Here is a 12,969-nt window from a genome sequence, read left to right on the forward strand (position 1 = left end):
CCCTTCATTTTTAAAATCTTAAATCTTAGTTTCTCATACATAATTCCAACATATTTTAACATTCCATTCTTTAAGTTATTTTTAATACTCCTCATTTTATATTCATTTTTTTTCACCATTATAGGTAATATTCCAATGATATAACCTCGACGCATTCTCAATATATCAAAAATATTTTAAGTCCAGGTTACTTAATCAAAGGGTTATTTTTATTAACCAATATCATTCTCCCATCATAATCTTTAATATTCTCTTATACACCATTACAAGTAATATTCCAGTAGCTTGACCTTGTTACATTTTCAAAATTTTCCTGTACGACTTAAGTCCGGGTTACCCAACTTAATTTACGGACAGGTTATGTCTGTTTCCTCAAATACTCTTACTTCTCTCTTTCTGACTGTTAAACACCTCCAAAAATCGTACCTGCTCATGCATGTCATCCATGCTAAAAGTTTAAATTATTAGCATTTTAAAGTTCAAAAAAAAATTTCCCCCCAAAAGTTCTAATTGCTTAACAGAGGCCAGGATATAATTAAAAAAAAATCTGGGTGCGAAGCCAACACATGAGCAAACCGTTCACAAATGTCCGGCGACATGGACAATTTAGCATAAACTCATTCCTTTTATCTAATTTTTGAATGCTTCAAGACATTGTTATGACCCTGCAAAAATTGTAACACCACATCTGAGCTTCCGTGTCTTAAATCTCTCCGAAAAAAGGGGAGGATATCCCTTTTTCTCTTTCGTTCCCACTCCTTTTTGTAATAAAAAAAATAATCCTAGATTATAAAGAACGCACAATTGAGACTTCTTTAGCACACTTCTACCAAAGTTGAGGGCCTCTGCCCCGGCTGTTTCTACTCTCTGTAAATCTTCGACTTTTCTACAGTATATATATTCAAGAACTTTTCATTTAATTCGGGAAAAAGCTGCAATTATTGCAGACAAAATTCAGTCCGTACCAATGTTGGGGATCCCAACCCTGTTGTGAATAACCAAACTAACTCACAATCGGCTTATAAACCCATATCTGAAAACTGCAGAAATGAGCCAATCGAAGAAGTGGGAAATACTGCAGTATACAAAGGAGACTTTCTTTTCGCTGAACTCTTCGAACTTTTGACGGGGAAAAAAGCAAATCATAAGTTTAGGCTAAATGATAATGAAAGGGTAAAGGCCTTTGCCCTTCTTAGTGATCTACGTAATCTTCTAAGAGAAAAGGAGGAGAAAGATGCTGAAGAAGAATCCATAACAAAAGAAAAAGCGAAACCATCAAAAACATACGCTGAAGCCACGGCCACCAAACAAACCCACACAGTACTTCTGCTCCCCAAAGAGAACAGCAAAGAAAATGTTAAAAAGCTGGTTAAAGAAAACATACAACCAACGAAAGAAAAAATGGCCACCAACGCAGTTAGGCCTCTTAGGAACAAGGGGATCGCAGTCGATTGCTCGGATGATGAAGGAGCGCAGAAATTAATCCAGATGAATCAAGGAAACCAGAGGCTAGCTGAAACAATCGAATGCAAAAAAAAACCATCGACCAGGCTCCCTAGATACATCGTATATGATATCCCAAATGGTATCGCAGATGTAGAGGTGTTGGAAGTACTGGAACTCACCATCGAAGCTCCCAAAGATTCTCTGAAGCCGCGCTTTAGAATTAAAGGAAGAGAGGACTGCAGTCACTTGGTAATCTCAGGAAGGCCGGAGTATATCAAAACTTTACTTTACTAGAAGAAGGTTCTCATAAATTGGAAAACACACTCCATTAAAGAACACTTCAGCGTTCGGAGGTGCTTCTAGTGCCAACGCTATGGACACATCCAGACTAAATGTTTGCCATCGAAGCATTACTGCGCTCATTGTGGCCATGAGCATCAAACTAAGTACTGCAGAAACAACTTGGAATCATGCATTAACTGCCATGAAGAAAATACGCAGAAAGGTGCACGATTCAACATTGACCATTCGGCCTCACATAATAGATGTCCCACATATTTGAAAGAAATAGCAAGGTACCGAATGACCCTACAGTATGAATAACAACAATCGCTCTAACTCAAGCTCTACGCCATTTACATCACAACAGCTTTTTCTTCATTCCTTCGCCAGTTTCAACTGGCCTTCTAAGTCTTCATCCTACCTTAGTCTAACCATCCTTCAAATCAACTTAGTCAAATCAAAAACAGCTACTCAATCCTGGCTAAAACGGCCATGGCCCATCTTCCAGATATAATACTAGTTCAAGAACCTTACATAAATGAAGGGAAAATCACTGGAATTCCATCTTTATCGAATCAATGGCTTCCCAACAACCAAAAAGCATGTTTGATCGCCCTTCCTTCCTGCCGAAGCCCGGTTTTACTTCATTCTACGGATAACTCCACAGCAATTAAAATACAAATGGATAAAGGCCCACTGACAATAATTTCCTCCTATTCTTCACCACATTCAAACATTTCAGAAACTTTACAAGACCTTGATGTTCTTCTCAAGAGCATCGGAACGGAAATGGCTCTCATCAGGCAGACCTTAATGCTCACATTAGAATCTGGGGATACAGAAATGAAAATGCCAGAGGATCTTTAGTGGAAGATCTCATCGCAGCAAGTCATTTGTTTCTCCTAAACGACAAAAATTCTCCCCCTACTTTTGAAACTAACAATGGAAAAGGCTGGCCAGACCTTTCAATCGTCAAAGGAGCGTACCTCACCTCAATCTGTACCTGGGAAGTCTTCGAAGATTACTCTCTAAACGACCATAAATACATCAAAATTCATATCTCCTCTCAACTGAAAGGCTCGAGCTACTACCGTTTTAAAACAGCATATGGCGGTCACAGTAAAATGATTCAGCAACTCAGCACAAAACTCCCAGAGCTTCTCAACTCAATAGCCTCTTCTCAGAATCATGAAGATCTCTCGGCAGCCACATTTAATTTACAACTTGAAATCTTCAAGGCATGCAAAGCAACTTACAAGGTAAAAAAAATGTCAAGACTAAACATAGCATCAGCTGGTGGACACAGGAGCTCGAAATTACGAAAAAGTAACTCAGGGCATTAAGAAGAAGAGTACAACACTCACAAGGGTCTCTCAAACAACATTTTAAAGAAATAGAATCAAAGAAAAGAAAAGAATTCAAAAAGGCCACCAAGAAAAGCAAAACGGTCCTCCTTTCATAATCTCTGCACCGATTCAACTAACCCATACGGTATACCATATAAAGCATGCATCAAAAACGCCCAACCACCTTCTGAACTCTTCAATTTCTTAGGGAACTCCAACGTAGGGGAAGCTAACACATTCGCCCAAGAAATTCTTAAGGCTCTTAACCCTCCAGCCCAAGATACTGCACTTCCCGAAATCCCAAATAGTCCTTTCATTCCGTAACCACCATTTTCAAAAAACGAAATAAAACAGGTCCTTCGTAAAGCCCCATCTAAAAAAGCACCAGGTTTTGACTCCATAGACAATATAATATTGAAGGAAATTAACAAGAACACCCCGGATATACTCCACACCCTCTTCAATAAGTGCCTCCAACTGCAATGCTTCGATACTGCACTCAAAAAAGGAATGATAATACTGTTTCACAAGAACGGTAAGAACAAAACAGACATCAGTTCTTATCGCCCCATCTCTCTTCCTCCCACCGTTGTCAAAACCCTTGAGAAACTCCTCTTGCAGAGATTTAATCATCACCTCAGAGTAAATGACTTGCTCCATCCAAACCAATTTGGTTTTAGGGACGGAAAATCCACAGACCACGCAATACAGCAATCAACTGAAAAATTTCATAATTTCAAATAGCAAAACGAACACACCCTGGTAATTTTTTAGACATCCAAAGAGCTTTCGATAATCTGCAATTCTCTTCCATCCGCAAGGCTGCGAGCAAGGATCTTGTTCCGGACCAGTTTTTTGGAATCTTGTCGCAAACGAAATTCTTTCTGAAAAATGGCCACCTAACAAATTCGATCACAACGCTAAAATATGGAGTGATAGCGAGTCCAGCTTAAAAGCGATCAGTTTATTTTCCGCCTCAAGCTCAATTGTTCAGGAAATTCAAGCTATTCTGCTCCCCCAACCTTCTATTAAGTTAGGATGGGTTAACAACGGAAACGAGGTTGCAGATTCCCTAGCCAAACAGGCCATTTCTGCAGGTACGCCCGTTCAATACCCAGTTCCTAAAAATCATATGAAAAGTAATCTAAATGAATTGAGCTACAGCGATGGCAAGAAGAATGGGACAATGGCTGAACTGGCAGAAACATCTATCAAATCATCTCGAAAGTGTCCTTTAACCCATTATCTTGGAATAGGCTTGACATTACAATTGGCAATGGCCCTTTCCCTTCATATTTCAAGAGATTCAATATTAAAGGATAGGATCAATGTGGCTGCGGCGAAGTAGGCGATCCCCTTCATTATGCCACTAGCTGCCCTCTCACCACATCTTTTCATCTCAAAAAACCCACCCACGACCTAGAAAATATTTGGTGAACCAACGTTATGAGAAACAAGATGTCCAATGTCAAAATTAGAAATTTTGTGCGTTTCCTACAAGAGAACGAGGAATTGATTTCTCCAGACCCAAGCTCAGTATAAATTTTCGTTTCATTTCTCAACCAAGCTCTTCTCCAGAATATATTAACTTCAATAGATTTCATCTACTCATACTCCCCACCGAACACCTCGTTCATCTTTATAATATTGTATATAGTTACTTTTTATGTATTGTATATGTAAACTTAAAAAAAATTTTTTTTTCTTAATAAATACTCCCACGTATATCCTTTCAACCGACAGGGAATCCTAGAGATTCCAAGTTCGGGGATATTCTGTGGCGAAAGTCCGAAAGTCATGGGACAGAAGCAGAGATAAATAAGTATAAAATATTTTGATTTGAGTAAGATTTGTATGATAAAATTATTTATAAGATTTTTGAAAAATTACTCTAATTAGAAAAAAATGCACTATTTGGTGACAGAGAAGTTAGGTTCAGGTGATCTTTTGGGTTAAATTTCTTTTCATATTTAAATTTCTTCTATTGTCAGAATTATCTAAAATGATGTCTTTTTAAATGTTTCTAGTTTGGTTTAAATTAGTTTGGTTTGTAGTTCATTTTTTTCAAATTTCAAATTTTTAATTAATTTATTTGTTATTTTTAATAGTATTAGCAAGGGTCGTAATTATAACATGGCAAGAAATAGTGAAATCTATATTAGTGGAATATTGGGAAAACAATTTCTTTTTTAAGAAGTTTGATGCAATGAGATATTATCGACCATTAATGATGCATTTAGGTGTCATCCGTCTTTATATGAAATTAAATTTAACAAAATCTGTACTGGCTTGAGGCTGAAGGACTGGGCTTTTGGTTTTGCCAATTACTTTAAATACAATGTGTTTCATAAATTCGTGCAAATTTCAGAAATTTATAATAAAAGAAATGATGCGCTCATATATCGTACTAAAAAGTTTTATTCAAATTAGGCTAGTACTGACAAACAATGAAAAGGACCACAATAACATGACTTATTTTTAAGTGAAAGATGTGACCTCCGCACCATGACTACCATTACAATGTATTAGGCAAGTGAGGCCTGTCACTGCACCCATTACAACTGAAAATAGCATGTCGGCATTTTCGCCATCAATAATTCGTCGAAGGACCTCTCGATAGTCCATCAACCTCGGTGCACAGGCGGCTTTAAATATCCCCGTAACCAAAATTCTGCCGACATGCAGACTTCAACTTACAATCTCGACTTATTACTCGGTTGTCATCGAAAATGTCCAACGGGAATATCTTCTTATGTCTTAATTTTGCGTGGAGCGGGACACCCTCCCTTATGAAGCTGATAACAGATTGCCCATTACACTTTTTACAATCTGGATGCTGTCCGTTTCATGGAGGATCTGTCACTTTGTCGGTGATTTTCAATTCCCCATTTCCACAAAATTAAATCAATTTTAAATTTAATGTCCCATTAAATGAAATAAAGCTTTTTTGCGCCTTCAATCCTTTCTCCATCCGAAATTTATGCAATGTAATAGTTGTGGATTCACCATTCTCGTAAAAAAATTTAACTAACAACGCTCATTCTAGTAATGAAAGCATGCTGCTGCCGGGATCGAATGACGAATCCATTTCATGCCCGATGTTTCATTGCTAATTTCATTTGTATAAAACATTTCAGTGTGACATGTAAGCGCCCTTTTTACTTATTTTATTCTTTACTTTACTTTTAAATGTAATTCTAGATTAAAATAAGCTGGCTTGAAACATTCAATTTTATTGTGTAATAATTAGTATGCAAGGTTCATTCTATAAATAAAGGGCGTATTTTTCACTCGATTTTTTCATGGGTTATATGGCAAAGCCTATAAATGCAGATGCAAACCCTAAAAAAACAGAAATATTCGCATATGGTAGTGCCCCCCCCCCAATTTCAGCATGCAATGATCTAAAATATCGTTTTTGTGTTTTGTAGTATGAAGGAGGAAAGCTTATATGGATTTTGGGACTGATTGGATTCAAACGTGAATATATACATTCAGTTTTAGTCACAAGACCGCATTATTCGAAATTTCATTTATTTTAATCGCTGCATAATTTGGTTTATTTTGTTCTCAACAGACAGACTGGCAAATGATCACCCTTTTAAGAATTGGTTCCAAATTTTGAAACTTATCAATATTTCTAAAGATAAAACGATGCACCAAATTTTATCTACTTAGCACTTTTTTTCTTTTGAACTATCGCACTCACATGCGCCCATGGCATATTATGTCCAAAATTTCATAGAAATCTGCAGATATAGTGTCAAGATCATATATTAAATTTTATCGTTCTAACTCGATGCATTTTTGAGGTGTATCATGTTCTCAAATAAAGGGATATAATACCTTTTTTTTCCCCCGAATTCAGAGAAGTCCGAAATGTCAGGATTCATAAAAATCTCGAAGTCGATTTCTTTTCTCAAAATCTAAGAATCTTTTCTCCTTTTGACGATGATAATAATACTACTCAAATTTAGATTCCTGTAAAAGCAGTTTATTCACCAATGAAAATAAAGCCTGATAATGCAAAGGAATAAGTTTCAGATGGTTTTCAACGCGTCATTTTTAAGAAAAGATGGAGAATGATTGTTCTCAGTATTTTCACAGTATATATGACATAAATATTTTCCATACCACGGCTTATTTTCACTCATCCATCAACTGACTGTTGACTGTTCCATACAAATCTGAAAAGGTTTCGAATCGTTTAAAAGCCTATTCTTTGTCAAACACCCTGTACAGAAATTATGCGCATTTTTGAGATTTGATAACTCATAACAGCAAATATATATAAAAAAATACCTCAAAGTTTTCAAAATATTTTAATTAAGTATTTGATAAAATAATTTTTATGATGAGTATTTTTATTAGAACAACATTTATAAAGAAGAAGAAAAAATATTTGAAAAGATTCTTGTTTATTGCAGTTTATACTTAGTTTGTTAAAAGTAATAATTACTGCCTTGAAACGCTGTCACATGTCAAAGAAATTTCTTTTGCTTGCTCTATTGGATGAGGATCTGGTCTATTCCCGGCCATTCCGGAAGTGAAAAATGATAGTTGAAACCAATTCTTGCATACAGTAGAAGCATGAAATGGAGCAGATTCCTGTTGAAATATAAATTTTTCATTATATGTGAAATGATCCCGAGCAAAATCCTGCAGTTTAGGAGCGAGTGCTTCATTTGTGCATTTATATTCTCATTAATCACAGAAATTCTGTCCACTACTTTCCATGTTATGCATTCCTAGATCATAACATTATTCTCCTAACTTTCCCTTAAGCCATCGTTAACACATAGTGAGATTCTGGTCTCATCATTATAAATCCTATTGCCCCATTATTCTGCTTGGTTCATGCTCAGTTTAAATCTTTTTAATCTCTGTTTGGAATTTAAAAGTGACTTTTCGTGAAATTCTTGCATTTAGACCAGATTCCTGTCATCTCCGTCGAATGATCCTCGCATTCAACTTCATACTGCATCGCGCCATTTCACTTGGTGCATTCTCACATGATTTGCATCTATCGCGCAAATACAGTTTTGTTACTATTATATCATCATTTGGTGATGTGCTCTTTTTGCTGCTCTTAACAATTTTATTTTTTTAAGGATTGAGTTTTTTTTTTATTTTAAAAATTTAGAAAAACCGTATTTAGTTAGATTTTTTTTTTCTAATTTCATTATAACTAAAATTTTGTTTATGAAATAGTAAAATTTTACTTTATTATTACTTTTTTTGGTTGACCAATTAGCAATTGATGCAATTTATTATATGTTTACGTTTTGACAACTCACAAAATAGAAAAATACAAGAAATAATAATAATAATAACCTTTAATAGAAAAAAAAATGAAAACACAATCTTCTCTTAGCTCTGAAATATAGCTTCTTTCAATTCATATTTATTATTTTAGCGGTGTTTTTCTAAAATCTTACGCAGAAGATATTTTACTTTCATAAATAAATGACATTAACAATATTAAGGTGTTGCAATGAAACTTCTCGACATCACATTGTTTCGCTTTGTTCTCAATTCATTCTTGCCGGTCTCAAAGTAATACACAGGCTTCCATAAGGTAATCTAGAGTGTTTATGACCAAAAAAACTGTATTTCAAATACTTTCAGAAAAACTATTGTTTTGAAATATATGAAATTTTTTGTAAAACGTACTGAAGAGGATGGGGATTTATTTGAGTGAATAAAAAATTTAGTTCAAATTTCACCTCCAGAGGATTTTTTTACACAATTACAACCAGTTATTTGCTTAAATATTACCAGCTCTTACCACAGATCTCAATAATTCATGCGCATTTTATTGAGCCATCTCTAAAGTGTAAACTTTAATTAAAACAAAATCTCTCTTGGTTACAGCTTCGACAGCAAATGTTATCGATCACACGAATTCATTTCTCTCTTCACTGAAACTTGCGAAGTGGATGGAAAAAAAATGCTTCCATCCGACAAAATGTCTTTCGATGCAGGCAATCAGGTTCTTTAAGAAATTTATCTTCGAATGCAATAGCTTCGTTGAAATACAAGGTCTCTTAATGAGGCGTCCTTCGTTACATGCTCTAAATCGAAAATTTGTTCCGTAACTAATTTTCAAATAAATAATTTAAACGAATGAAAAAAAAATGAATTATAATTCACTTTATGCAATAGCTGCTATAAAATCTAGAAACTTTCATTGAGATTTTGTTTCGTACTCGTTATTGCTAATCGGAATGTCATTGTGTTCACTCATTCGTTCATTTGTTGGTTAAACGGTTTTGCTAAAAAGATAATTCTCACAAGTTCCTCTTCAGAAATATCGGACTTTGAGGATGATGCGAAAAGGTCCATTGACAGGTACAAACCTTTGATTAATGGTAGCTATATCTGAAGCAAAAAGTTCTCTTAAAGTTTTACTTGAAAATCGTTCTTCAGTTAGAGGGAGACAACGCTTCCAGTGCACAATTTAATACCAGTGGCAGAAGAATTGTAGGTGCCCTGTTCAACTGCCCAGAAGATGAATCAAAGTATCTTCATGTATTATCAGCGCAAGCTTCATCTTGCGCAGAGTTTGCTTCCGCGCAATCGTCTTCTTGCTCGCTTTAGGTTGATTGAGAATGGTCTTAGAATATCCTCTGGACAGACGAGATGCACTTTTATTTTGCTGTTTGGATGAATACTTGCAACTGCTGTTATTGAGAACCAGAAAATCCATGCTCAGTTTTTGCTCGACCCGCATTTCTTCGAGGAATTAAGTGCTGGAAGTCCAGTAACATGCTCGTTCACCGGAAGCGATATACATCGTTGTTACAGAATCATATTGTTCCAGACAGGCACGCACGTCAGTACCTTTCGCACACAATTTTTATGCAAAATGGAACTTCTTTACACATTATCTTGTGTTAAGGAACGACCTCAAAAAATGCTTCACAGAAAAACGTGTCATCAGCCAAAACTTTTTGTGATCCGTGGCTTTCCCGAAGCGAGGATTCCTATACATACAACGTTTTGGTTAGGTGGCATTTGAAACGCCTGACAAGTCACGATAATCTAAGAATTTACCTGATTTTAAAAATATCCATGAAATGCGCTTAATATTTCCTAGAGCGCACTGCGGTCAAATATGGAACATGCTATCTTACGGTTCCAGAGGTTAGTTGAAAATGATTGCCTCATATTCAACAAGCTTTGTGGTAATAACATTTGTAAACTATTATAAATATAATACTTAATATATAATTAATAAAAGAAAATGTCCCCTGACAGCAAAATTTTGAACTAAATTTTTTATTCACTCAAACAAATCCGCATCTTTTATTATGTAAGATACAAAATTTGAAAACTTTCTGAACAGTAAGTTCGTCTGTAGACAACTTTAAAACATGGTCCTTTATTTATGGATAGCATATATATATATATACATACAGAGAGAGTATTATAATTGTGAAAACTATTTGTAAAAAATTCATTCTAGAGATGATCTGATGGCACATAACAGCAATAGAACTCAGAAATACCATAAAGCTATATATAATTTTAAAAAATAATTTAATAATAAAAGTAATGTATTAAATTATATTCAATCATCCTTTTGCTTTTTAAAGTTATAGCTAAATAACGAAGAAAGACTCACATCTGGATTAAGTTGATAGCGCATGGTTTTTCCTTATTTCAATGCTGTTAATGAGCATAAATGTTTAGAAATCCATTAAGGTGTATCAATAGATATTTCTTAATGGGTGCATCAACCTCATTATCAGTAGAATTCAATAATAAAATTTTTAAAAAATGAAGAAATGAAAATAAATTTTAAAAATTTTAGCAGTAAAACAGTTTGTAATTCCCTTAAAAATGTTGTGTTCAGTATTAAGCTCATTTTCTATAGCATCATTCTTAATTGGCTACAATTGTTTCATTTTTTCATATTATTTTTAGAAACCATTCAAATGTGTATCACACCTTTGAAGAATTCCTTAAACTTTCGGGCAGAAGAATTAAGAAGACGTCATAAAATATATTAAATTTCATATTGCACGTAAGAAAATATATTAAATTCTTTAATCCTCTTTAAATGCTATGGATTTTTGATGATTTAAACGCTTTTTAATTTCACATATTTTAATGATTCCTTATTCTACGAAATTTATGCAAAAGAAGAAAAAAAAAATTAGGAGAATGAAATAATGTTTCGGAGTTTTTTGGATCCAGTTTACTCCAGATTATTCACATCTCCCACTTTTGCAGTGCACCATTAATCAAAATTAAAAATGACATTTTTCTTTTTTAAAAAAAATTTCTAATTAGACTGGTTTGATTTCCTGTTTATTGTCAAACATCCTGATAATATTTCCTTTAAACATTAAATTTGCTGCGTTGCTCATTCAAGGAGGATCCATTCAAGATGACAAAATACTCGAAGGGCTTTCATTTTGACGCTGTTAGAAAATACCTTCAGAATCTTTGTTCCCTTCCTACCATAGCAAATAGAGTAGAATATATGTTCTTTGACCGAGTTATGATCAGCGACATCCGGTGACGGAATCCTTCGGAAAACACATTAAATCATCCTCAAAGTAAAGTTTTGTTGTTAATGTTTATTGCTGTAGGTAACACAGACCGAAAATATGCTTTTTGTATAAAATTGTTCATTAAACACATCATAGGCAGCGGTTTTAAAAACACAGCTGCAGCCCGAGATTTAGAAAAAGCGACATAGAAATGATGTCATAAGGTGTGACCTCATTCCGTCTTGAGTGTTTGAGGGAACACCTTCATTTTATGGTTTTAAGTGGTCAATATTTCTGCTTTCTTGTAATGTGTCAGAACCACTTGTAATGTGTCAGAATGGAGTCCACCTCGGTGTTAAGTATTTTTTATCTCCTTTTTGTGCCTTTAGTTTTGTATTTTTCTCGGCAATGGAAATGGCAACAAGTTACTCATGATCATGAAATCCTCCAATGATAGCGTTTCTCTAAAAGCAAATACATTACAATTGTGTTCTTCATTTTTTTAATCATATTTACTTTTACATATATGAGATTACTGTGAATGTATGCAGTAAAATTCGTATTTAAAGACTGTGTTATTATTTTCGATCAGAAAATTTATTAATTGAAATTTTTGGTTTCAGGCGGCATACATTTCCAACCTAGGATATGGCAGAAGAGAATTTGATTTTGAAAGCAAAAAACCATACGTTTCCTGGATTTAAGATTGGTAATTTTATCTCTTTATGAATGTTATTTCGCATGAATAGTCGCAGGTCTTTCATTTGTTAAATATCAAAAATTTTGAAATTAAAATTCCCCAAGATATGGATGAGATACACTTAGATAATGATGTGAAAATAAAATTCTTGAATTGAAAACTATATAATACCTAAGTAAACAATTGTTATAAACATATGAAAGCATTTAGTTATTTTTTGAAAATGACGCTGTTAATCTGATTTTCCGCTGCAAATCCCCTGAGATTGCATGCATTTCCTCTGAGAAGTAATAGTTCAGTTGTTTTAAAGGTCAATCAAAAGACTTCCAAGTGACCCCGTACAAAATCGCATATTGATAAATCAGACGTTAGATTGTAGAAGAGAAACTGTTACTTTCGAAGAGCTCTTTCTTTGCAAAAAATCTTCCGATTATTGTTATATGATGATAAAGAACTTTAGACTCAACCGGCGGGAGTGGTCTCCCTTACGATTTCCCCGCGTACTCTAGGATAAATTCGCCCTTTGCATTGCCGTACAATAGTTACGAGATATTAACCTTTGGCGTGAATTCAACAACTTTCTTGAATCTATCGTGTGATCCTCTGCGAATGTCTTGGCGATTAATCCCTGGTATGCTGTCAAAATAATCCAAAAATCGAATTTTGGTTTCAAACACGTTCTTCCAAACCGACT

General features: G+C 34.6%; 1 protein-coding gene across 7 annotated transcripts in view; it reads left to right on the forward strand.

Moving 5' to 3' along the window:
• The window catches only part of LOC129981777 (serine/threonine-protein phosphatase CPPED1-like), a 143,130-nt gene that overhangs the window by 49,120 nt on the left and 81,041 nt on the right, over nt 1–12,969 (forward strand). For 5 of the 7 annotated variants that reach the window (XM_056092778.1, XM_056092777.1, XM_056092782.1 and 2 more), the window contains one exon: nt 12,199–12,284. In XM_056092778.1, coding sequence (XP_055948753.1) covers nt 12,224–12,284 — 61 coding nt within the window. In that variant the 5' untranslated portion in view covers nt 12,199–12,223. Of the gene's footprint in view, nt 1–11,003; nt 11,104–12,198; nt 12,285–12,969 lie in introns of all 7 variants that reach the window. The other 2 variants (XM_056092780.1, XM_056092779.1) reach the window with 1 other exon arrangement.

Source organism: Argiope bruennichi, chromosome 8, assembly GCF_947563725.1.
Source record: "Argiope bruennichi chromosome 8, qqArgBrue1.1, whole genome shotgun sequence".
In the NCBI taxonomy this organism is placed as follows: Eukaryota; Metazoa; Arthropoda; class Arachnida; order Araneae; family Araneidae; genus Argiope; species Argiope bruennichi.